Source organism: Mauremys mutica, chromosome 5 (assembly GCF_020497125.1).
Source record: "Mauremys mutica isolate MM-2020 ecotype Southern chromosome 5, ASM2049712v1, whole genome shotgun sequence".
NCBI lineage: Eukaryota > Metazoa > Chordata > Testudines > Geoemydidae > Mauremys > Mauremys mutica.
Genome location: NC_059076.1, coordinates 117064047 through 117091402, shown reverse-complemented (window position 1 = coordinate 117091402; position 27356 = coordinate 117064047). Strand labels below are relative to the sequence as shown.

Sequence of the window (27356 nt, the reverse complement as noted above, 5' to 3'; positions counted from 1 at the left end):
TAATGAACAGGTGAGTACACTGTAAATATGAATAATTCCAAAACAGCAACAATTGCACTATATTTTTAAAATTTTTCATTCAAATAAATAGCTCATCTTTAGTAGGGTATGTAACATGTTATTATAAGAATGAAGGGTCTCCTTGGTTGACTTGTTAGCTTTAATTTTAGGGAACAAAATATATATTGCCCTAAAACAATAATTTCAGTGGAACATCTCATGTCAATCAGGTGAGCAGGATTTGCCCCTTTAAGGATAATATAAATACTGAATAAAATCAACTCTTGTGATATCATTTACCATCTTTATATCACAATTCTCTTTGAGCAATAAGAAACAGGGACAAAGACACAGTGATCTAAGTCCTGAGAGTCCTTAGCCAATTTTTGCCTGGTCTTTATTCAGCTAAAGTTAAGTTAAAGTCAATGGGAGTTTGTCTGAGTAAGGACCTAGGAAAAAAATTGAATAAAGGTCTCAGAGTCTGGCTCAGTAATTTTATCTCCCGTTGTGTCTTGTTGCTTAATTATGCTGGTACAATAAGGTTCAATAGCAACATAGCTGTATCTTATCACATAGCTTTCCAAAATGAGTTCCCATTTAGATCTTTGAAGTGAAAGACATTGGAGTTATACTAAAAAAAAAGCAGTAAAGGAAACATTTAAAAAAAAACCTTTAAAAACATTATATAAAAATATAGACAAATGCTTATTTATTTATTTATGTATGTTAAAGTAACGGATCTCAGGATGAAGTCTGAAATTTTAGTGCATTTGTAAAAAGAAAAGCATACAGTTTTTGGTCTCTGACTTATAGTGGTTCAGTATAACCTTCTGAACAATTGAGATGGCATACCAAGTGATTGTATTACTGCTCAGTGTAGGACTCTTGGGTCAGGAGACTGTAACATTATTGTTCAGCTCTGTGAGCGGTATAGTTTGCTGTGTAGCTATATAGTGCATTAATTCATTTGACTGTATAACTGGCTCTGTGCTTCAGTTACTTGAGGCTCTGATCCAGCAAGGTGCTGAGCAGCTTCTACAAGATGCTGAATGCCCTCAACTCCCTGGGAACTGTAAGATTGGTCCCTACATACTGCATGAGCTTTTCATGTATTGTGGTTACGCTTAAGTCATAGATTGTGAAGGAGCTTTCATGAATTACAGAGCTTTACTGCATGGAGTAAACTGATCTTATGACCATTTACTTATTTTACTGATTAGTAGGGATCGCCTTTTCAAAACATGAATTTTCATCTATTAATACAGATTCTCTGAAAACAGGTTAACTGTATATTAACATTTTCTAATATTTGTTTTGTCTTAGGTGGGATTACATTATTTGCAGTGATTACTTTAATTCTGGACTCTTTTAAAATTGGATACTTTATTGGATTTTCAGACTGTTTATCAGCAACTGAAGGCATTTTTCCTGTTACACATGCAATGCATACGCTTTTACAGGTAAAAACAACCAGTTTTAGCTTATTATGTCTGTTTTTCTCACCAAGCGTTTGTCTGTTCCTCTTGCTCTGTTTTTGCTAAATTAGTTTCTAAAAACATTAGGAGATAAGTTGTTAAAGGCTAAAAACTTTTTGTGAATGCATACCCCTTTCTGCATGCAAACTGGGATTTGAGCATGTGGATCAGGCAGTTGAGAAAGAAGTTACCCAATTTGTATCCAAAAATGCCTGTTTGTATCTGAAAATGAACTAGCTCCTCACACATAGAGATGTATGTATAAATGTTTCACATGGATAAAAAGGTCTCCTAAAAATTTGGTCCCACATTTGGAACGACATACCTTTTTGTAGTTGAAGTTAGGTACATAGTTGTCATAATTTTTTTTATATGAAATGAGACGAATACATTTCACTGTTGCTTCTGCACAGGAACTTGCCATACTGGTTCAGTCCATCGATCCATCTAGTCTGGTGTCCTGCGGCTGGTAGTAATGAATAACTGATTCTTCAAAGGAAGGCAAAACCCCTACATAATGTACTTCTGTAGTTGTGCAATGCTTGTTCATCTGGGGAAATTCCTTCCCGAAACAAGTAAATGATGGGTTTTCACCCTGAAGCATGTTATTTGATTACGCACATCACTGTGTGCATAGCAGCAAACATAGCCAATAAGGAGTGTACAATTATCCAGTCGTATTCTAAGTCCAGCCATTTGTCTCCATGTCATCATGTGGCAATGAAGTCCACACTTGATTATATGTTGCATAAAGAAGTGTTTCCTTTTCTATTATTTAAAACTTACAGACAACCCCCTAGTTATTATGTAATAGGTCAAAAGGGAGAGACTGATGAGATTTCACAATAGCCTCCATAATGTTTAATACCTGAATCAAGATCCTCTTACAGTTTCTCCATCCTGGATGGTGAGCCAGATTATGCACCTGCATGAGGGCCAGGCACAGTACGTGGTTGCAGGAGGCCCAACTAGCTTCCATTCCCTTGCACAACCAGCTCTGAAGCAGAATTTCAATTCCAATTCCATGTGCAATGCAGAGCTGTACAGAGGAAGGGGAAAAATAAAAAACATTGATAACTGTTGCTAGTGAGGTCACTTAATGCACTTCCAGAAGGTGCATAGATAACCTGGCGATGGGCACAGTGTAAGAACTGTGCCAGAAAATCTGGATTTGATTCAAAACTTTCATAAAGTTTGGAAGCCTTTTGATCCAGTGTTTTGGTTTAGTCCCTTTTTAAATTTGGCAAATGTTTCACTGAACAGATGGGCAAATGTGGTAGGAATGTGATCTTCTGGTTAGGTGGCTGGAGATCAGAATTCTCAGTTTTGCCAATGAAATGCTGTGTAGACTTACGCCTACATTTTCAAAAGTGTTCACTAATTTTGAGTTCCTTAAATCAGAGATGCTGAACACGCACAATTCTAGCTGAAGTCAATGGAGGCTGCAGAAAATCAGGCCCTGGATTTCTCAAATTTGGCACCAAAAATTGAGGTGCCCAGAATGAATGGACATTTGTGAAAATTTGAGCCTTAATTTACTGTTAATTATAAAACCATTTAATGTGTTTTGGACATCTCAGAACTCCATTTCGCTGGGACCATTAGCAGACAGAGCAGACATGCAATGTTGTTTTCAAAGGTTCTGTGGAGAAGAGAGAACCATTTTTAGATAAGGGAAGGGCACTAGATCTAATATACTTGGACTTCAGTAAAGCATTTAACTTATTCGTGAACTTAGAGAAGATGAGGCTCAGTACATGGTAGTGAATTATAAGGTGGATAAAAGTGCAAAAACAATGGGTTGTGCTGACAGGTGAATTATTGGCCTGGAGGTAGGTTACTAGTGGAGTTCCTCAAAGATAAGTCTTGGGATCAATCTAATTCAATAATTTTATTAGTGATTTTGGCACAAAAAGTAGGCATCTGCTAGTGAAATTTGCTGATGATATAAAGTTTTGAATCATTGTCAATACAGAGGAGGATTGGAATATTATACAGGAAGATCTGCATGGCTGACGACTGGAGTAATATAAATGGGATGAAATTCAAAGTACTACGTGCAAAGTCATGCACTTAGGATCTAATACATTTTTTTGCCATAAGCTAGGGGCTCATCAGTTGGAAGAAACAGAGGGGGATAAAGACCTGGTTGTGTTGGTCTATCACAAGATGACAGTGAATCATCAACATGATGTGACTGCAAAAAAGACAAATGTGATCCTAGGATGTAACAGGTGATGCATTTCCAGTAGAGATAGAGAAGTATTAATGCCATTGTACAAGGCACTGGTAAGAACTCCTTTGGAATATCGTGTACAGTTCTGGTCACCAATATTCAAGAAAGATAAATACCAACTAGAACAGGTGTAGAAAAGCACTACTATTAATTGCCCTGCTCAGTTCACTCTCTGAAACATCTGGATATGGCCACTGTTGGAAGACAAAATACTGGTCTAGATGGACGATTGGTCTGACTCAGTATGACCATTTTTCTGTTCTTATGATGATCAGGGGAATGGAAGACCTATCTTATGAGAGGAGACTGGAAGATGTTGGTATTTGACTGCTAATTTGACTGGTAATGACTGCTTTCTATAAAAACATTGGTGGGTAAACACCAGGGAGGGTGTAAAAGCAGCAAAGGGTCCTGTAGCACCTTATAGACTAACAGACGTATTGGAGCATGAGCTTTCTTGGGTGAATACCCACTTCATTGGATGCATGTATTCACCCACGAAAGCTCATGCTCCAATATGTCTGTTAGTCTATAAGTGCCACAGGACTCTTTGCTGCTTTTACAGATCCAGACTAACACGGCTTCCCTTCTGATACTTGACACCAGGGAGGGTGAAGAGCTATTTAAGCTAAAGGACAATATTGGTGCAAGAACAAATGGGTATGTATTGGTTAGGAACAAATTCAGGCTGGAAATTAGAAGGTTTCTACCCAGCAGAGTAATGAGGTTCTGGAACAGCCTCCCAATAGGACTTTTGGGGCCAAACAATTTAATTAGATTTAAGCGAGGGCTAGACAAATTTATGAATGTGGTTGTATGATGGGGTTACTTGTGATGATAGGGGCAAGCCCTTCAAGTCTAATGTTCCTAAAATCTCATGCTTCAGGGTTTCAGCCAACCATCTGCAGGGATCAGGAAGGGATTCTCCTCTTCCCACCTCAAGCCCCTCAATTATTCTGGGTTGTTTTTTTTTATTTGTTTTTTATCTCCTTGCTTGCCACAGCTGGAGATGGGACATTGTATGCAATGGGCCAGAGCTGTGAGGTGGCACTGCGCATTCTCCCGTTCAGGTTCTTGGCTGGCTGGGACCAGGTCAGGGAGCTCACATGCTCAGGGTCCCCAACATCACATGATCACCAGCCATTTGTGGCACCAGGAAGGAATTTTCTTCCAGGTCAGATTGGCAGTGACCGTGGGGGTATTTCCCTGCCATTGCAGGGGCCGCGGGCACTGATGCACCTCGGTCTCTCCTGTTCTCTGCCTGTGGCAAATAATAGTCTAGACTCCTGTGGCCTGTAATACTGTGGTCTAATTTTGTTTGTTGGGTTGAGGGTGTGGGTGTTGGTTGCTTGTGATATGCAGATGGTCAGACTAGATGATCTGTTGTTCCCTTTTGGCCTTAAACTCTAGATTCTATGCCTGACCCCTTTTCAAGCACTTCCCCTATTGTCAAACTTCAGTATTCTGGGAACCTAACTGTGATTGATGTCTCCAGATTCCATTCCAATGCGTTCCTCATTCATTCCACTAGGCTGCATCAATAGGGAACTAAATCCTGAAGTCTCACTCCATTATCCTTCCACAACCTCAGTATCATCTGATTCTTCTTTCTTCCCCCCCATTCCCACCTCTCAGAGCCAGTCTCCAGTGATGTGCTCTGCCTCTTTAATATCCCCCCAAACTGATCTTCCTGCGCAATCTTGTCTGCTACAACCTTTGTACCTGCTGTGGTTGTCTCTTAGATTGATTACTACCAACCTTCTCTCCTGCTTTCTGTACGTCACTTCTCCTCCCTGCAGGCTAGTCACAGAACCCCTTCACCTTGAATCCCTTCATTGACCTGTCTCTTACCTCATCATTCTCAACATTCTCAGCCTCACCAGGATCTACATAAATCTCACTGCTGCCTACATCTCTGATCTCACTTCTTACTTTCACTTCCTACATTCCTCTCATTCTCCTCTTCTTCCTGCTCCTTTCCATTTCCTTCTTTTGGCTTTGTGCCTTTGCTCATGCAGCCACTTTATTCATGGACCATGACTTGTCCACTTGGAGCCCTCACTGTGCTCTCCTTCATGGCTCTCCTAAAATCTCACATCTTCCAGGAGTTCTTCCTACCTTGTTCCGCTCCCCAGTGATCTCTCATCTGAACTGTTATCTCATAAATTGTCTCATGTGTGTTGTTGTCTATTTTAGACTTTAAGTTCCTTGGGGCAGGGGATTCATCTCCTTTGATCAGGCTATAAAGCCCAATGTAAATGTACTGGCCCATACCTTTTAAATTAATAATACTGGTTGCTAATTGACAGGTGCTGCAAGATTAAAGCACTTTATTAATTAGAAACTTTGTTGGCAGCTTCAATCAAGAAACACACTGATGTATGGGTTGGGAACCAGTACAAACCTCTTGCCCATCAAAATGCTCCTCTCAGAGAAGGATAGACGCACATAGCAGCACTGCTACTATTGCAGTTGCAATATCTGTCTTGTGGACAGAGACTTTATATTTCTGTGCTGTCAGTCTGGTACTTTCCTTCACATTTTTCACCACTACATGAAAAATAAAAGTCTTTCCAGCTACAGAAATTCAAAGTATGGGATATATTTTGGATGAGACATGTTTAACTAAGTTTCTACTGTAATCTATTCCACTGTCTTGTGTGTATGAGTGATGTTAGGTTTCTGAGTGGCAGACAAGTTCTGGGTGAATGGCACAGGGGGCCAAGGGTCATTGCAGATCAATTGAGCCTGATGGCAATGGATCTGCATCAATTTACACCAGCAGAGAATCTGGCCATCAGTGTTTTCCTGTATATCCACCTTCATTGTTAATACTTACAAATATAGTGACATTTACCCAAATGAACTGATTGCATTTTATCTGTATTTCCATTTAGGTGTATTTTCTTTGGTGTCATGCCAAGGATATTATCCAGTCTTTCAAAACACTTGAAAGGTAAAATGAATATGATTTACCTTTAGAACATTACTTCTAGTTTGTATGTATGTTGTTTTAACATGAACTGTGTTATCATATAAAAATGCAGATAGTGAAAATTTTTGCAGTCTGATTCTACTTTTACTTATGATTGTGTAAATTGGGTGCAATTCCATTTACTGGTGTAAGTGAGAGGGTGAATCATTTTTTAATTTATATTTTCAATGTAAACAGTGTTTATACTTCTTTAACAAAAATAGTCAAAGAATATGCATAATTTCCCCACTAATTAAATCATGTGACGTGACTGCTACAGCATAGTAACTTTTCATCTTTGGAGTTCCACGTACCTTTCTCAGAGTAAGGAAATATGACCTGTATGTCTGATGTTTAATTTATTTAGCTGTCTGAAGGGTTATTGGCATCAGTCAATGTGTGCAGTAGCTTGCATTCAGTGACACATGTTTGACAACATCTTAAACTGTTATGGGGGAATGCCTTTTTTGGACCAGATATGAATGTGCAAATATACTGTGGGACAAATTCTCCTCTGAGGTACTCCCATATAGCTCCCATTGAAGTCAGAGGGATTTGTGCACACATCTGACGGCAGATCTTGGCATCTACAGTGTGATTTACATATCCCATTAATCAGAAACACTAAATACACTCAGATGATCTTGAAATAGACTATATTTACTAGCCCAGAACTTGGAAGTTCAATTCTCTGTTCTACCATAGACTTCCTAAGTGACTTTGGGCTAGTCATGTAGTCTCTCTCTAACTCAGTTCCCCATCTGTACAATGGAATTAATAGCACTTCCCTACCTCACAGGGCTGTTACGAGGATAAATATATTAGAGATTGTGAGTTGCTCAGATACTACGCTAATGGAGACCAGATAAGTGCCTAAGGTAGATAGTATAAAGTCATAGATACAAAGACTATACCCATATCTTTATTCACAAAATACATATAGAACAGACAGCAGTAATTAAAACTTTCCTACCTGGCTCCCTAAAAGTTGGCCTGATTTCCAGGAATAATGGGTCCCTGTATTGACTTCGCTTGGAGTTATGGGAGCTCAGCACCTCTGTAAATTAGGCTCAGTGTGTCTGAACTCCAGCTTGGAAGGAACACCACCAATAGTGCTGGTAGCAGTCTCCTCTCTGCTTGCAGAAGTGTCAACTGTGCTACAGACAGAGGATGGAGATCACCATCTGATTTCACATGGGAGGCAAACTGAACCAATGATCATGAGAAAAATGTTTTTATACCCCATCCCCAAGTTCCTGAGCTGCCCAGTTACCTTAAAAAAATCCATTCTTCTTTTAGGGTCCAATCCTAAAAAGCTGCTATTAATGTTAGTGGGAGTTTTGCCTGCATAAGGCTTATGTGCACTCAGAAAATATTACAGACACACAGTCAAGTAGGAAGGAAGGATTGAAGCTTTAGTGTCAACTCCTGCTTTCCTCACCCCATCCTTTTTGGCTTTCTTCTTCTTTAAGGCTCCAGTGGGGCCTCTGATGTGGGACTACAGAGCATCATCCTCTATATCGTAGTGATAGCTCTTTTTATTTTTAATTAAATAGATAGAAATGTCAAACTATGTAGTATCTATGAAAATACTTCTTAAAACTATGGCTGCACAGGTGGGCAGCATTCCAGTAGAGACAAAATTAAACCATGATTGAAAAAGTAATAAAAAATATAAGCAACACCATTGAGAAAGGGTAAGAAATCAGCAAAAAGACTTACTGTGGCCAGGGATAAAATGTTCAAAAGTGCCTAAGTGACTTAGAAACCTAAGTCCTAAGGATATAGGTACATTTGAAAATTTTATCTGAGATCTTCATGTGGCATCACTGACTTCAGTGGACCCTCCATCCCTAAATGTCAGCTCTCTAGCAAGAATAAAAAAGAATGCCAATTCTACTGTCATCATGCATGGTATTGTACAATGATGAAGTACCACAGATGTAAGCCAACAAGTTTATCTGGTGATGCCTGACAAAGGTGGATGGAAAGTGAGCTAGATTGTCGGGATCAATGGGTAATGATCAATAGCTCAATGTCTATTAGGCAGCTGGTATCAAGTGGAGTGTCCCAGGGGTCGATCCTGGGGCCAATTTTGTTGAACATCTTTGTTAATGATCTGGACGATGGTATAGATTGCACTCTCTGCAAGTTCGTGGATGACACTAAGTTGGGGGGCAGAGGTAGATATGCTGGAGGGTAGGGATAGGGTCCAGAGTGACCTAGACAAACTGGAGGATTGGGCCAAAAGAAATCTGATGTGGTTCAACAAGGACAAGTGCAGAATCCTGTAGTTAGGATGGAAGAATCCCATGTACCGCTACAGGCTGGGGATTGACTGGCTAAGCAGCAGTTCTGCAAAAAAGGACCTGGTGATTGCAGTGGATGAGAAGCTGGATATGAGTCAGCAGTGTGTCCTTGTTGTCAAGAAAGCCAACGGCATATTGGGCTGCATTAGTAGGAGCATTGCCAGCAGATCGAGGGAAGTGATTATTCCCCTCTATTCGGCACTGGTGAGGCCATACTTGGAGTATTGAGTCCAAGTTTTGGTCCCCTCACTACAGAAGGGATGTGGACAAATTGGAGAGTCCAGTGGAGGGCAGTGAAAATGATTAGGGAGCTGGGGCACATGACTTACGAGGAGAGGCTGAGGGAACTGGGCTTATTTAGTCTGCAGAATAGAAGAGTGAGGAGAGATTTGATAGCAGCCTTCAACTACCTGATGGGGGGTTCCAAAGAGGATGGACCTAGGCTGTTCTCAGTGGTGGCAGATGACAGAACAAGAAGCAAGTTGCAGTTGGGGAGGTCTAGGTTGAATATTAGGAAAGACTTTTTCACTAGGAGGGTGGTGAAGCACTGGAATGTGTTACGTAGGGAGGTGGTGGAATCTCCATCCTTAGAGGTTTTTAAGGCCCAGCTTGAGAAAGCCCTGGCTGGGATGATTTAGTTGGGGTTGGTCCTGCTTTGAGCAGGGGGTTGGACTAGATGACCTCCTGAGGTCTCTTCCAACCCTAATCTTCTATGATTCTATGAAATGTCATAATGATTCTTGAAACATCACTGCTAAACAAACTACAGGCACTGGCCAAATATTTATAGAAAACAAAATAAAAAAATGACTCAGAAACCTCACCTATGGATTCTATTCTCTTTAGGTTTGTGTATAAATCTCATGAAGATGAATGAGAATTATGTAAACATATATAAAAGAAAATAAGCCAAGTTCTATGACTATATTTACTAAGGCTTTCTGATGTATAGAGTAGAGACAGGTGTGGTCCAGTTACCCAAGTTCAGTAGTCGGAGCCAGGAACTCATAAATCCAAATCTTGCCAGCAGTGATGACCCCTTCTGCAGCTCTTAGCAAGTCTCTTTGTATCATGTTCTGCATATTACTCAGCTACCTTACACAGTCACCGTGAAGAGTGAAATAGAAAGAGTGAGAGACGGTATGAGGTGACCCAGGCCTGGCCTACACTACGAGTTTATTTCGAATTTAGCAGCGTTAAACCGAATTAACCCTGCATCCGTCCGCACAACAAAGCCCTTCATTTCGATATAAAGGGCTCTTAATATCAATATCTGTACTCCACCCCGATGAGGGGAGTAGCGCTGAAATCGGTATTGCCATTTCGAATTAGAGTTAGTGTGGCCTCAATTTGACGGTATTGGCCTCCGGGAGCTATCCCACAGTGCACCATTGTGACAGCTCTGGACAGCAATTTGAACTCAGATGCACTGGCCAGGTAGACAGGAAAAGCCCCGCGAACTTTTGAATTTCATTTCCTGTTTGCCCAGTGTGGAGCACTGATCAGCGCAGGTGACCATGCAGTCCCAGAATCAAAAAAGAGCTCCAGCATGGACCGTACGGAAGATACTGAATCTCATCTCTGTATGGGGAGATAAATCTGTTCTATCAGAACTCCGTTCCAATAGACGAAATGCCAAAACATTTGAAAAAATCTCCAAGGCTATGAGGGACAGAGGCCACAACAGAGACTCAACACAGTGCTGCATGAAACTTAAGGAGCTGAGACAAGCGTACCAGAAAGCCAAAGAATGAAATGGACGCTCACGGAGAGAGGGGCGACTGATGACTGTAGCTATCCCACAGTTCCCACACTCTCCGAAAACAATTTGAATTCTTGGCTGAGCTCCCAAAGCCTGAAGGGTCAAAAACATTGTCGTGGGTGGTTCAGGGTATATGTCATCTCCCCTCCCTCCCTCCATGAAAGCAAAGGGAAAAAAATCCTCTTTCCTTTTTTCACTGTCACCATATGTCTACTGGGTGCTGCTGGCAGATGCGGTGCTGCAGCGCTACATAGCAGCATCCCCTTCCCTTCCCTTGCGGATGGCAGACGGTACAGTAGGACTGATAGCTGTCATTGTCATCCTGTGAGTGCTCCTGGCTGGCCTCGGTGAGATTGGCCGGGGGTGCCTGGGCAAAAATGGGAATGACTCCTGGTCATTCCCTTCTTTAAGCTTTGTCTAATGGCGATTCAGTCCTGCCTGGAATATCACAGCAGCAGGAGGCTGCCCTCCCCTCCTCCGTTTGATCTCTGGTTGCAGAGGCAATAAAGTCAGTATTGTTATTCATGCGTTCTTTACTACATCATCACACAAATGGGGGGATAACTGCCACAGTAGCCCAGGAGGGGTGTGGGAGGAGGGAAGCAACGGGTGGGGTTGTTGCAGGGGCACCCCCTAGAATGGCATGCAGCTCATCATTTCTGTGGGATGTCTGGAGCTCTGACCCAGAGCGGCTGTTTGTCTCTCTGGTTCTTTAGTAGGCTTGCCTGATATTCTAGGAAGGACTGACTCTCCATTAGACAAAACTTAAAGAAGGGAATGACCTGGGGAGTCATTCCCATTTTTGTTCATGCGCCCCCGGCCGACCTCACTGAGGCCTGCCAGGAGCACCCATGGTACAGTGTGACTGGTAACCGTCATTGTCAACTTGCAAGGCAGCAGACGATACAGTAGGACTGGTAACCGTCTCTGCTAACTTACAAAGGCAAGGGGATGCTGCTGTGTAGCGCTGCAGTACCGCGTCTGTTAGCAACATCCAGTAGACATACGGTGACAGTGAAAAAAGGCTAAACAGGCTCCATGTTTGCCGTGCTATGGCATCTGCCTGGACAAGCCAGGGAAAAGGATGCGAAATGATTGTCTGCCGTTGCTTTCACGGAGGGAGGATTGACTGATGACATTTACCCAGAATCACCCGCGACACTGTTTTTGTCCCATCATGCATTGGGAGCTCAACCCAGAATTCCAGTGGGTGGGGGAGACTGTGGGAACTATGGGATAGCTATGGAATAGCTACCCACAGTGCAACGTTCCGGAAATCGACGCTAGCCTCGGTACATGGACGCACACCGCCGAATTAATGTGCTTAGTGTGGCCACATGCACTCAACTTTATACAATCTGTTTCCAAAAAACCGTTTCTGTAAATTCGGAATAATCCCGTAATGTAGACATACCCCTAGTGTGCTGTTTTGAGCAATGGATACAGCAATGGCCTGGAAGCCCGGACAGCTGGTTTCTATTCCTGGCTCTGACCTGCTGTGTGACCTTAGGCAAGTCACTTTCACTATGTTTTGTATCCCACCTTTGTTTGTCTTGTCAATTTAAATTGTAAGTTCTTTGAGCCAGGGACTTTCTCTCATTGTGTCTTAATAGGGAGCCAATGAGGTCTGATTTTGATTGGGGCTTCCAAGTACTATTATACAAATAATAAATGTCTGACCAGACCTGGCTTTCATTTTTAGACATGTTCCTGAGTCCTGAATTAAAAAGTCGTATTTTATGCATCACAACTGTGAAAATCCACACACAATACCACTAACTAACACTGTTAGTTGGATCTGGGGGCAGTTCATACAACTGTGGGAATGCTCTTGAAAACAATTGTGATGTACTAGTTCTTTACTTCCATTATTAGCTTCACTGCAGCAGCACAATAGAGCCTTTGTTATATGCTCTCCACCTCTATACAGTGTGACATTAAACAAACAGAACAATATGTTTCAATCATGTAAAATACTATTCTTTTAGTTCATTTTCAAAATAAGGCTTGCAGTGTGAGATAGTGAAATAAGATCTATTTATAAGTGGATTGCTTATAGTGTGTTACCTCTGAATCAGGGACTTTGTGCAAAGGCAAGATAAAGAATTGATCAGAGAAGCTGGCCAGAAGAAGGAATGCAAACAGATTTGAAACTTGGTGCAAGAGAAGGAAGTCTATGGTAAGCAGTGGGAAATGGAGGAACCGAGACTGGCTCACTCTTAAAAAACCACAGTAGTCTACAACAATGGGTCAAAACATCACTGTTTGCAATAACTGTTATGTTTTGACCCATTATCTCACTGCTTACCCCAGACATCTTTCTCTTGCCCCAGATTGGATCACATTCTGAGACTGAGATTTCAAAGCCTCCTAGGGTGTTTAACCACACAATTCCCATTTATCTTAATTGTAACTGTGTGACTAAATCCCCTATGTGGCTTTGACAATTTCAACCAGGAAATCTTGTTCAGTAGATGGAAATGAATGAAGTGGAATCTGGAGAAGGCAGGGGAATCTCTCTAAGGAAAGGATGTGCAGAATGCTTTGACGTACCTCTGCTGGAGTGGGAGCAGTAGGGCCTATTAACATAAACCAATTCTGTTTAGATTAGTAAATCATTGTCATAAATGTGAACTTTCATATAAACCCATCCAGAAAGTTGCTGTAGAATATATGACTAGTTCCAAAGAATGTCATCATATAAATATAAACAATGCCATTGTACAAGACATTGTGGCAAATAAGAGCAGCATCCTACTTATAATGCAATTTAATAGATTAAACCACTGCCTTTTTATAACATCCTGAAAGGCCCACCTATCTAACCTGTTTCACCATGAATGTAAGGAGACTGTTTAGCATTTGTTTTACTGCCATTGAGGAGTACAGTAGTGTCAATCGTTGTACCCAGTAAAAAGTGATGGATTCCATTTAAGATAGATGGGGTGAAATCCTTTGTACAGATTGTATCAATCACTAATCTATTTTCTAGGTTTGGGGTGATCCATTCCGTGTTTACAAATTTACTCCTGTGGACAAACGGAGTGTTAACAGAATCAAAACACCAACTCAATGAACACAAGGAAAGATTAATCACACTTGGTTTTGGAAACATAACAATAGGTAAGCTAAAGGGTTGGTACATTTTTGGAAGTTCTGCTATAATCCATGATCATTCTAAATATGGTATTCCACCAGGTCAACAGTAAGTATCGTACCATCTCTAATAAGGTCCTGATCACCTGCAATGGTCCATACATAATAATAATGGTCTTGATCACCTGCAATTCCCATTTACTTCAGTGGGAACTGATGGTTCTCAGCACCTTAGGGAATCAGGGCCAGAGTAACAATAATGTCCACAGACTCTTAAAAAAAGGCATGTTGTAAACATTTATTTTGTTGTATAAAATCCCCAAAGCACCTATCCAGTAAGAAAGCACAGAGGGTAATTGAACAAAGCATGTAGTTAAACGAGATTTTAATTGGTGCCATATTGCTAGTGTTTCAGAGTAGCAGCCATGTTAGTCTGTATCCACAAAAAGAACAGGAGTACTTGTGGCACCTTAGAGACTAACAAATTTATTTGAGCATAAACTTTCATGGGCTACAGCCCACTTCATCGGATGCATAGACTGGAACATACAGCAAGAGGATATTTTTACATACAGAGAACATAAAAAGGTGAAAGTAGCCATGCCAACTGCGGGGCCTGGAGTTCTCTGTCCCCGGCAGGCGCGGGGCCGTGACTTCTCTCCCCTGCTGGGCACTAGTTGGCTGCACATAAATGCCCCAGCGGGCGCCATACACTGTTCTACTGTATGACTTTTCTATGTGATAAATGGCTGTGGTTGCCACAGAGGAGATGCAATTGCAAATGGTAAAACATCGTCCATGCAATGGTGGATGACTGAAATAGGTGATCGATGAGACTATCTCTGTATTAACGTGTGTTCCACACCAAGTACTGATTTGAGAACTCTGTTTGCACCTCTGTGTAGTTTGCACTAAAAACAAAACCCCCACAGACACAAATATTTGTGGGTGAAATTTTAGACCCAAGTTAGCACACAAGAACAGCCATACTAGGTCAGACCAATGGTCCCTCTAGCCCAGTATCCTGCCTTCTGACAGTGGCTAGTGCCAGTTGCTTCAGAGAGAGGGAATGTACAGAACAAAGTAATCTGAATGATTCCTCTCGTCCAGTCCCAGCTTCTGGCAGGCTGAGGTTTAGGGAGCATGGGGTTTCATCTCTGACCATTTTGGCTAATAGCCATTGGTAGACCTATCCTCCATGAACGTCTTTGATTCTTTTTTTAACCCAGTTATACTTTTAGCCTTCCCAACATCTCCTGGCAATGAGTTCCACAGGTTGACTGGGTGTTGTGTGAAGAACTGCTTCTTTAGGTTTGTTTTAAACCTGCTGCCTATTAATTTCCTAGTTCTTGTGTTATGTGAAGGGGTAAATAACACCTCCCTATTCAATTTCTCCATACCATTCATGATTTTATACACCAGTGTCATATCCTCCCTTAGTCATCTCTTTTCTAAGATGAACAGTGCCATGTTTTTTAATCTCTACATGTATGGAAGCTGTTCCATACCCTTAATCATTTTTGTTGCACTTCTCTACACCTTTTCCAATTCTAATATATCTTTTTCGAGATGGGGCAACCAGAACTGCATGCAGTATTCCAGATGTGGGAATACTATGGATTATCAGCACTTAATTTCATCTGCCATTTTGTCGCTGTCACCTGGTTTAGGAGATCCCTCTGTAACTCTTCACAGTCAGCTATGGACTTAACTATACTGAATAATTTTGTATCAGCTGCAAATTTTGCCACCTCACTATTCACCCCCCTTTTCCAGGTCATTTATGAATATGTTAAAATTATGTAGGGTACCACAGTAGCATTTAACTTCAAAAAGGGGAACTACACAGAAATGAGGAGGCTAGTTAGATGAAATTAAAAAGAATAGTCACAAGAGTGAAATGCCTGCAAACTGCATGGAAGTTTTAAAAAAAACCCACAATAGAGGTTCAAACTAAATGTATATTCCCCTCCCCACCCCAAACAAACAAACAAACAAAAAGACAGTAAGAAGACCAAAAATGCCACCATGGCTAAACAACAGAGTAAAAGATGTGGTTAGAAACAGAAATACATCTTTTAAAATTTTGAAGTAAAATTCTACTGAGGAAAATAGAAAGAAGCATAAATTCTGGCAAGCCAGATTTATTGTAAAAGTATAATTAGGTAGGCTAAAAAAGACTTTGAAGAGCAACTAGAAAAACACACAAAACTAACAGCTAACATTTTTTAAGTACATCAGAAGCAGGAAGCCTGCAAGCAATCAGCGGGGCCACTGGATAATTGAGGTGCTAAAGGACCACTCAGGGAAGACAAGGCTATTGCAGAGAAGCAAAATGAATTATTTGTGTTGGTGTTCACTGCAGAGGATGTGAGGGAAATTACTACACCTGAGCCTAGGGTGACCAGATGTCCTGATTTTATAGGGACAGTCCCGATTTTTGGGTCTTTTTCTTATAGGCTCCTATTACCCCCACCCCCATCCCGATTTTTCACACTTGCTGTCTGGTCACCCTACCTGAGCCATTCTTTTTAGGTGACAAATCTAAGGAACTGTCCCAGTTTGAGGTGTCAATAGAGGAAGTTTTAGAACAAATAGATAAATTAAAGAGCAGTAAGTCACCAGAACCAGATGGTTTTCACCCAAGAGTTCTGAAGGAACTCAAAGATGAAATTGTAGAACTAGTAACTGGTATGTAACCTATCCCTTATACCAGCCTCTGTTCCAGATGATTGGTGGGTAGCTAATGTGTAGCTGATTTTTTTTTTAAAAGGCTACTGAGGTGATCCTGGTAATGACAGGCTGGTAAGCCTAACTTCAGTACTAGACAAATTGATTGAAACTATAGTAAAGAACAGAATTATCAGATACATAGATGAAGATGATATGTTAGGGAAGAGTCAACATGGTTTTGTAAATGAAAATCATGTTTCACCAATCTATTAGACTTGTTTGAGGGGGGTCACCAAACATGTGAACAAGGGTGATCCAGTGGCTATAGTGTACTTGGACTTGGTGTTCCAAAACACCTGACTTCTAGAATCTGGGACAGGGTGACAAGAACTGGATCACTTGATAAAGTGGCCTGTTTTGTTCACTCCCCTTTGAAGCATCTGGCACCGGCCACTGTCAGAATACGACATACTGGGCAAGATGAACCAGTGGTCTGACCCAGTATGACCATTCTTATGTTCTTATGTTGAACAGCACAGGTACCAGTACAGATCATTGGGGGGATACTGCTATTTACCTCTCCCGACTGTGAAAACTGTCCGTTTATTGCTAACCTTTGTTTCCTATCTTTTAACCAGTTACTGATCCATGAGGGGACTTTTCACTCTTATCCTATGGCTGGTTTATTTGTTTAACAGCCTTTGGTGAGGGATCTTGTCAAAGGCTTTCATAAAGTCTAAGTACACTATAGTTGTGACCTGTTTGAAAATTTGTCCCATATATGTAAATGTATGTATTTCAGATAAATTCAATGCAAAATAAAAGTGATAATTAGTTTCTCCTTTACGGTCCTGACAAGATTGAGCCTGTGTTTTCCCTAAAACAGCTGGTAGAAGCCATAAGTCACAGTTTAGTAGAGAAATGGGAAGGGAATTGATTTTTAAATATTTTATTTTAAATTAAAATATTGGTGATATTTAAGTGTAAGTATATAAAGACCAATTATCCTATCACTTATACATGTGTAAATCAGGAATAAAGCCAGTGGAGTTACTTTGGTGTATAACTGAAAGGGGAACTAGGCCCCTGCACAGTTAGGACTCAATTCTGCATCTGTTCCAGATATGGAACTCCTATTGGCTTCTGTAGAGTTTCATCTGCAGAATGGAAGCAGAATCAAGCCCCTACTGGTTTGGGATCTTAAATATTTTAAATACATTGTTCTCCTCAAAACTGTGCTGAACTTTAAGAGATGTCTGTGAATTTTTAACATTCACTTTTTATAAGGATTTTGTCTAAAAATTGTAATAAGGCTGTAGTTCAAATTTTGGAGGAGGTGCAAAAGTTGCTCTCAGACTAGTGATTTTAGTGTCCAACACCCAGCAATTTTTTTGTGTGTGTGTGCAGGTGACTAAATGTACGATATGAGCTGTCTGACTGAAATAATTATTCTCCCTGTTGTGGTTGTCTCATTTAAAAGAAAAAACATTTATTTCACAACAAAATCTAATCTCTTTCTCCTTTTGTTTTTAATTTTTAGATGACCATGCACCCCAATGTAATTGTACAACAACTCTCTGTTCGATATTTTCTCAAGGAATGTATTACCTGTATCCCTTCAACATAGAGTATCATATTTTAGCATCCACAATGCTCTATGTCCTGTGGAAGAATATTGGACGCAAAGTAGAACACCACCACCAACACAAAATACTGTTCAAGTTTCATGGCATAACAGTGGGCACGATTTTTGGACTAATTGTGCTGATTAGCACAATAGCGGTCGTTGTTGTGTACTTAATTCAGATAGGACGTTCAAAAATCAAAAGTGAGTTAGCACTTACTATGTTTTACTTATATGCTATCTCCGTACTGACTCTTATGTGTGCAGCTGGAATTGTCGCCCTTCTAATTTACAGACTAGAAGAAAGATCAATGGATAATTCAAAAAATCCTGCCAGGAAACTTGATGCAGACCTATTGGTTGGCACAGCTTCAGGTTCCTGGCTCCTCTCTTGGGGTTCTATCCTAGCGATGATCTGTGCCCAGGCTCATCCGAAATACACATGGTACAATCTTCCTTATTCCATCCTGGTTATTATTGAGAAATATATTCAGAATCTCTTTATCATTGAGTCCATACATCGTGAAGAGGAAAAAGTGAATGATGATATTAAAACTCTTCGAATAGTAACTGTATCCAGTGGGAGCACTCTGTCACTTACCCCATCATACAAAGAAATTTACAATGGAGCAGCTGATATGGACAATGGAAAGTTTCCATACATGTTCAATGGGAATATCTACATGAGAGAAAGAAGTGGCAGTGATGGTTTTGATGAAGTCAGGAGTCAAGCTAGCAGTCCAGTCACACACTCAACCTCAGATTTCTCACTGTACAGTCAAAACTCAGTTAACAATAAGAGGAGAATCCTGAAGAACATTGCAGCATTTTTATTCCTGTGTAATCTTTCGGTAAGGTATTTTGAATGTAATTCACACAATTAATACCAAAAAGCTCCCTAAAACCACCAAGACTGAGAAGAATATTAATGTCACTCAGTTTTACTCTTCATAATAAGTGAATTCTAGTGCTTGTGAAAGGAGGTGGGTTGACTGCACCATTGGGGAATAATGTCTACTTAGAAGTGGAATAGGCACGGGAGAAGGTATTTAACCTTGCAGACTAAAGTCTGTTTAGCCACAGTACAGGAATGGCACAGGCAGTGATCCCTGAAACTCTGCCCTGTCAATGTGCTCCCAAAATGATCTGGAGGACTACTTACAGAGGAGAAAAGAATAATTCAGTCTCCATCCTTGGTCTTTTTGTTGCAACTGCTAACAAGACAGGATGTAATTAGTGACAGTTATAGTGTGGATAGTGGTCCAATAGAAGATTCCCAGTCCATTTCATATTGGCTGCTTAATAGTTGTCAGTCAATTTATTGTCTTTGTCAGACAGACATGAACGTAAGAACATAACATAAAAACAGCCATACTGGCTCAGACCAAAGGTCCATCCAGCCCAGTATCCTGTCTTCTGACAGTGGCCAATGCCAGGTACCCCAGAGGGAATGAACAGAACAGAAAATCATCAAGTGATCCATCCCCTGTCACCCATTCCCAGGTTCAGCAAACAGAGGCTAGGGACACCATCCCTGCCCATCCTGGCTAATAGCCATTGACGGACCTATCCTCCATGAATCTATCTAGTTCTTTTTTGAATCCTGTTATGGTCTTGGCCATCACAACATCCTCTGGCAAAGAGTTCCACAGGTTGACTATGCATTGTGTGAAGAAATACTTTTTTATTTGTTTAAAACCTGCTGCCTATTAATTTCATTTGGTGACCCCTAGTTCCTGTGTTATGAGGAGTAAATAATGTTTTCACTCCTCTTCCTTATTTACTTTCTCCACACCAGTCATGATTTTACAGACCTCTATCATATCTCCCCTTACTTGTCTCTTTTCCAAGCTGAAAAGCCTCAATCTTATTAATTTGTCCTCATATGGAAGCTGTTCCATAATTAGCTGTTCCTAATAATTTTAGTTGACATTTTCTGAACTTTTCCCAATTCCAGTATATCTTTTTTGAGAACACATCCGCGCACAGTATTCAAGATGTGGGCGGACCTTGGATTTCTATAGAGGCAATATGATATTTTCTCTCATTATCTATCGCTTTCTTAATGATTTCCAACATTTTGTTAGCTTTTTTGACTGCTGCTTCACATTGAGTGGATGTTTTCAGAGAACTATCCAGAGTGACTCCAAGATCTTTCTTGAGTGGTAACAGCTCATTTAGACCCCATAATTTTGTATGTATAGTTGGGATTATGTTTTCCAATGTGCATTACTTTGCATTTACGCTTTAAATTTCATCTGCCATTTTGTTGCCCAGTTACTCAGTTTTGTGAGATTCTGTGATGGGGTGGGACTTGCCACTGCAGCGCCCCCGGCTGGATGTCCCAGGGATCAGCTCTGCAAACAGTGTGCCCTCTTCTGGTGGAGTCTCACTGCCATCACTTCTGCTCCAAGAAGCATGTCCCTCCAAGGACTGCGATGTCCCCTTCAGGACACAGCCCTCCAGCTGTGCCACACTCTGTGCCCCCCCTTCTGGGGGGACAATATCACAGTCCCTCAGTCCAGCCACTTCCTCAGTGGTGAGGGGGGAGTGAGGGGAGGACCCAGGCCTGCCCCTACTTCAGGTCCTGACCCAGGGACCCTGTAGATGGCAGCCACATGCTGCATCTCCTCCAACCTCTCAGTCTACTTCCCTGGATCACTTCCCTGCAGCCCCATCTCTGCCCTTATCTCAGGGCCTCAGCATGCCAGTCAGCCAGGAGCTCACTCTGATCCTGCCCAGCACTGCTCTGTCTAAGGTGCTAGCGTTCTTCCTCCTTGATCTCCAGGGAGCAACTGAAGCTGCTCTGCTCTGCAGCCCTTCTTATATGGGCCAGCCCAGCCCTGATTGGCTGCTCCTTGCAGCCCCTCTCTAATTGGCTGCCTCCTGCACAGCCACCCTAGGGCTCTATTAACCCCTTATGAGCCAGTGTGGGGCAGATGCCCCATCACAGATCCCTTTGTAGCTCTTCGCAGTCTGTTTTGGACTTAACTATCTTGAGTAGTTTTGTATCATCTGCAAATTTTGCCACCTCAATGTTGAATAGTACTGGGCCCAATACAGACCCTGAAGGACACGACCATTTACCTCTCTCCATTCTGAAAACTGACCATTTATTCCTACCCTTTGTTTCCTGTCTTTTAACCAGTTACTGATCCATGAGAGGAGCTTCCCTCTTATCCCATGACAGCTTAGAGCCTTTGTGAGGGATCTTGTAAAAGGCTTTCTGAAAATCTAAATACACTATATCTACTGGATCCCTCTTATCCACATGCTTGTTGACCTCTCAAAGAATTCTATTAGATTGGTGAGGCATGATTTCCCTTTACAAAAACCATGTTGACTCTTCCCCAACAAATTATGTTAATCTATGTGTCTGACAATTCTGTTCTTTACTATCATTTCAACCAGTTTGCCCGGTACTGAAATCAAACTTACTGGCCTGTAATTGCCAGGATCACTTCTGGAGCACTTTAAAAAAATTGGCGTCAAATTAGCAATCCTCCAGTCATTTGGTACAGAAGCTGATTTAAATGACAGGTTACAAACCACAGTTAATAGTTCTGCAATTTCACATTTGAGTTCTTTTAGAACTCTTGGGTGAATACCACCTGGTTCTGGTGACATATTACTGTTTAATTTATCAATTTGTTCCAAAACCTCCTCTAATGACACCTCAATCTGGGACAGTTCCTCAGATTTGTCACCTAAAAAGAATGGCTCAGATTTGGGAATTTCCCTGACATCCTGAGCCATGAAGACTGATGAATTCATTTAGTGTCTCTGTAATGTCCTTGAGTGCTCCTTTAGCATCTTGATTGTCCGGAAAAGGGCAACTAAAATGATTAGGGGTTTGGAGAGGGTCCCATATCAGGAAAGATTAAAGAGGCTAGGACTCTTCAGCTTGGAAAAGAGGACACTAAGGGAGGATATGATAGAAGTATATAAAATCATGAGTGATATGAAGAAAGTGGATAAGGAAAAGTTATTTACTTATTCCCATAATACAAGAACTATGGGTCACCAAATAAAATTAATAGGCAGCAGGTTTAAAACAAATAAAAGAAAGTTCTTCTTCACGCAGCGCACAGTCAACTTGTGGAACTCCTTACCTGAGGAGATTGTGAAGGCTAGGACTATAACAGCATTTAAAAGGGAACTGGATAAATTCATGGTGGTTAAGTCAGGTATTAGCCAGGATGGATAAGGAACGGTGTCCCTAGCATCTGTTTGTCAGAGGATGGAGATGGATGGCAGGAGAGAGATCACTTGATCATTGCCTGTTAGGTTCACTCCCTTTGGGGCACCTGGCATTGGCCACTGTCAGTAGACAAGATACTGGGCTAGATGGACCTTTGGTCTGACCCAGTACGGCTGTTCTTATGTTCTTATGTCCAGTGGTCCCACTGGTTGTTTAGCAGGCTTCCTGCTTCTTATGTACTTAAAACTTTTTTTTTTGCTATTACTTTTTGAATCTTTGGCTAGCTGTTCTTCAATTTATTTATTTTTTGGCCTTCCTAATTATATTTTTACTTTCATTTGCCTGTGTTTATGCTCCTTTCTATTTTCCTCATTAGGATTTAACTTCCATTTTTAAAAGGATGCTTTTTTTGTCTCTCACTGCTTCTTCTACTTTGTTGTTTAGCCACGGTGGCACTTTTTTTGTTCTCTTATTGTGTTTTTTTAATTTGGGGTATGCATTTAAGTTGAGCCTCTATTATGGTGTCTTTAAAAAGTTTCCATGTAGCTTGCAGGGATTTCACTTTTGGCACTGTGCCTTTTAATTTCTGTTTAACTAACTTCCTCATTTTTGTGTAGTACCCCATTCTGAAATTAAATGCCACCATGGTGGGCTGCTGTGGTGTTTTCCCTGCCACAGGGATGCTAAATTTAATTATATTATGATCACTATTACTAAGTGGTCCAGCTATATTCACCTCTTGGAACATATCCTGTGCTCCACTTAGGACTAAATCAAGAATTCCCTCTCCTCTTGTGGGTTCCAGCTGCTCCAAGCAGCAGTCATTTAAGGTGTCAAGAAACTTTTTCTCTGTGTCCTGAGGTGACATGTACCCAGTCAATAGGTGATAGTTGAAATACCCCATTATTATTGAGTTTTTTATTTTTATAGCCTCTCTAATCTCCCTGAGCATTTCACAATCACTATCACCATCCTGGTCAGGAGGTCGGTAGTATATCCCTACTGCTATATTCTTATTATTCAAGTATACAATTTCTATCCGTAGAGAGTCTATGGTACAATTTGGTTCATTTAAGATTTTTACTTCATTTGATTCTATGCTTTCTTTCACATATAGTGCCATTCCCCCACCAGCATGACCTGTTCTGTCCTTCGATATGTTTTGTACCCTGGTATTACTGTGTCTCATTGATTATCCTCATTTCACCAAGTTTCTGTGATGCCTATTATATCTATATATTAAATGAGGATGAGTCACTCTAGTTTACCCATCTTCTTATTTAGACTTCTGGCATTTGTATATAAGCACTTAAAAATTGTCACTTTTTAGCTGTCTGCCATTACATATCAGCCAGCCAGCTCCCTCCCCATTCTGAGATTGATGACATATCCACATCATTATGACTTCACAGTTTCCCTTTTTAGGGTACATCTGCACTGTAGCTGGAGATGTAATTTCCAGCTTGGGTACATGCATTAACTTTTTAATTGAACTAGTGTGCTGAAAATAGCAGTGTAGTCTCAGTGGTGCTCGCAGCAGCCTTGGCTAGCTGCCTGAGTGTCAGATGAGATTGTACGTGGGTGACTAGCCAGTGCCACTACCCACTCTGCCAAACAGATTTGCTTTGAGGACACTGACAATACAAAACCCATTAAAGTCCTTTTTTTTTTAGCTTGTGTATGAGCAGCTGCTGCCACAATTAATACATTTTTAGGCTAACCCTTGTACATAGTTATTTAAAAATTTACTGTACATTCAGTAGAACCTCAGAGTTATAAAATCCTCAGAAATGGAGGTTGTTCATAACTCTGAAATGTTTGTAACTGAACAAAACGTTGTGGCTGTTCTTTCAAAAGTTTTCAACTTAACATTAACTTAATACAGCTTTGAAACTTTACTATGCAGAAGAAAAATGCTGCTTTTAACTGTCTTAAGTTGAATGAAACAAGTACAGAAACAGTTCCATTACCATGTCAAATCCTTTATTTTAAACTTTCCTTTTTTCCCAATAGCTTATGTTTAACACAGTACTATACCGTATTTGCTTTTTTAACAAAACCCTCTGTTGCTGCATGACCGGTTGCTGTCTGTGGTTGCCCAGTCAGTTTGTAACTCTGGTGTTCATAACAAACCCCTTTCCCCACAAACCAGAAATACTATGGGCTTGATTCTGCAGCTGAAAGCACTCATCACCTTCCAAGATAGGACCATATTCTGTGAAATAACTAGCCCCAAATTATAGGTTTAATATGATGGTAAAAATGGGCCCTTCCATGGGATCCTTGTCTATCCTAGGGCTCACACTTGTGCTAAGACCAGTTCAGTTGTCCCTGTGATACCATCCGTGGGAATTTTTTTTGTAAAACTTCCCAGAGTAATGTGGCCTAAGGGGCTTATTTATCTGTCAACTCAATACACAAATGTAGGTCTCCTTAAAGTAACCATTAATTATGTTCACACATTGATGCAGGAATCCCTTGATGATAAGGGTTCATTTACTTGCTGTGGAATTGTTTTTTATAAAAGTCACTAAGGCCCCAGTTTTAAAGATATTTAGGGATTGCTCTGCTCAGCATTGCAAGGCCCAAGGGCAAAATTTATCGTCATTTAGGTATCTGAAAATGAAGATAGGTGCCTGAGGCCAGATTTTTAAAGATATTTAGGTGTTTAAAGATGCAGACAGGTCTTTTTTAGTGGGATTTTCAAATGTCTCTATGCGCCTAACTCTGCCTGGGCACTTTGGAAAATCCATTAGGCACCTATCTGCATTTTAGACACCTAAACACCTTTAAAATTCTGGCCCTTAGGAGCCCAAGTTGCATTGAAAGTCAGCGGGACTTAGGCTGCTATATGCCTAAATAGCTCTTGAAAATAGGACTTACTTATCTCATTCACTTAGGCTGTGAATGTTGACTGGAACAACCCCCAAATACCTTTAAGATCTAGCCCTAAAAACTGGCAGGACTTTCCAGCAATCTTGCTATGGAACTAAGCAATATACATTATATTGTAAGTGCAACACAGTCTTGCATTACAAGCCACCTCTTAATGTATTATATGGAATAGGAACTCAGGCCAAACCTGTTACCTTTAAGCAAGACAGAGGGCCCGATTCTCTGCTTGCTTACACTGGAATGAACCAGGAATAACTGCTGAAATCCGCATGAATGGAGAATTGGGCTCAGCGATCTTTGACACCAAATGATATTGGTTCATTTGCAGTATAGAAGGAATGAATATGCCATACCACAGTCACAATAGACAAGCATCACTTGATGAAGATGATGATGACTGATACCAATGTTGTTTTCTTTCCATGCAGCTTTGGATTCCACCAGCATTTGGTTGCCGCCCAGAGTATGACAATGGACTGGAAGAAATAGTTTTTGGCTTTGAACCTTGGATAATTGTTGTTAACCTTGCAATGCCTTTTTCTATTTTCTATCGTATGCATTCAGCTGCCTCACTCTTTGAGGTTAATTGCAAAACCTAATCTATGAGGAGTCTCAGTGAACAATTGATTGAATGTATGACTGAGTAAACGAAAGGTTGAAAGAATGAATACACCAGCTGCTGTTTGGTATTAACAGGTTCTACAAGTATTTTAATAAACAAGACTATAGTTAATAGAACTTAATATTCAATATCATTCATTCCCCCCCACATTTTATTGTACTTTTTTTTAGACAGACTTTTCAATACGATTGTAGAGTAAAGTTAACCAAAATGTGTCTGAATCTTTTGCTGTCTAAATCATCTGAGGCTCAACATGTGGAAACAAGATATATTTTCTGTGTTATTTGTACTGATGCAGTTCTCCTCTGAATATTGCCTCTGGATGGGATTTTTCAAAAATTAGGAGCAAAGATCTCACTGGCTTTCCATTAGACCTACGCTCCTAGATTACTTAGGCATCTTTGAAAATCTCACCCTCAATTTTTAGCAACATGTTTTATAATATAAACTGGAAACATAATCTGTTATTTAGATGGGAAAAATTCTGTTTAATTTTTGGACTGAGAAAAATAATATTTTATCTTCCTGAGTACACTGTATGAAAGTACTGACAATGTATAGATTTAGATATGGTACTGTATATAATTCCTTATGAGTTAACAATGATTTTATTCATGAATTCCCATTGTTTTATACTTACTATATGAAATAATTAATGAATAAAGTTAATTTCTTTAATAGTTCAGGTTGGTTTCCAGATCTTTGAAACTATTTGACGGGAAAGTGAATCTTGTAGCTTATGTTCAGCTCCAGGTGACCTGTGTTTTAGTCCCAGCACTGCCACAAACTTTCCACGTGACTTCGGAGACGTTTCTTAGTTTCTCTGTACCTCAGTTCTCCAGTTTGTAAAATGAGGATAATAATACCTATTTATCTCACATTGATGCTGTGAGTCTTAGCTAATAATGCCTGTGAAGGTTGGAAGGATCCTTGGGTGGAAGATCACACAGAAGTACAAAAGTACAATTGTTATTTTTCATGAGCTTGTAACCATGAATATGTGGTGTCAGGAACATAGGAACTGCTATACTGAACCTGGTTAGTGGTCCAGTGGTTTCTCACAGTGGCCAGTACCAGATGCTTCAGGGGAAGGAGCAAGAAACTTGCCATACACCGTTATGGAATAACCTATCCACAGGGAAAGGCATAACAGGGATAAATATTGTTTACTCCCACCCTGCCTTTTACTGTGAAGTGTACCAGTTTTTCAAGTTCCTTTATACCACACTAACTGCTGGGGTACAAGTGCTGCTAGGGCTGGACAATGTTCCTTACAGTGAGAGCTTAGGGAGCTCAATCTGTTTATTTTATGAAAGGAAAGATCAAAAGGTAACTTGATTATAGTGTGTAAATACCGTCACAGGGAGAAAATAGCAAGCACTAAAGCACCCTTTAATCTAGCAGAGAAAGGCATAATCAGAAACAATGGCTGGAAGTGGAAGCCAGAGAGATTTCAGTTAGAAATTAGGCACAAACATTTAACATTGAT

At 40.6% G+C, this 27356-nt stretch overlaps 1 protein-coding gene across 1 annotated transcript; it reads left to right on the top strand.

Moving 5' to 3' along the window:
- Window positions 1–1338: 1338 nt before the first annotated feature.
- On the top strand, window positions 1339–26485 carry OTOP1 (otopetrin 1). Its single transcript, XM_045019460.1, has 5 exons — window positions 1339–1460; window positions 6609–6667; window positions 13749–13879; window positions 18066–19000; window positions 25674–26485. Exons 1-5 carry the CDS (start codon window positions 1443–1445, stop codon window positions 25842–25844), a joined length of 1314 nt encoding a protein of 437 aa, XP_044875395.1. The 5' UTR covers window positions 1339–1442; the 3' UTR covers window positions 25845–26485.
- Window positions 26486–27356: the final 871 nt, after the last annotated feature.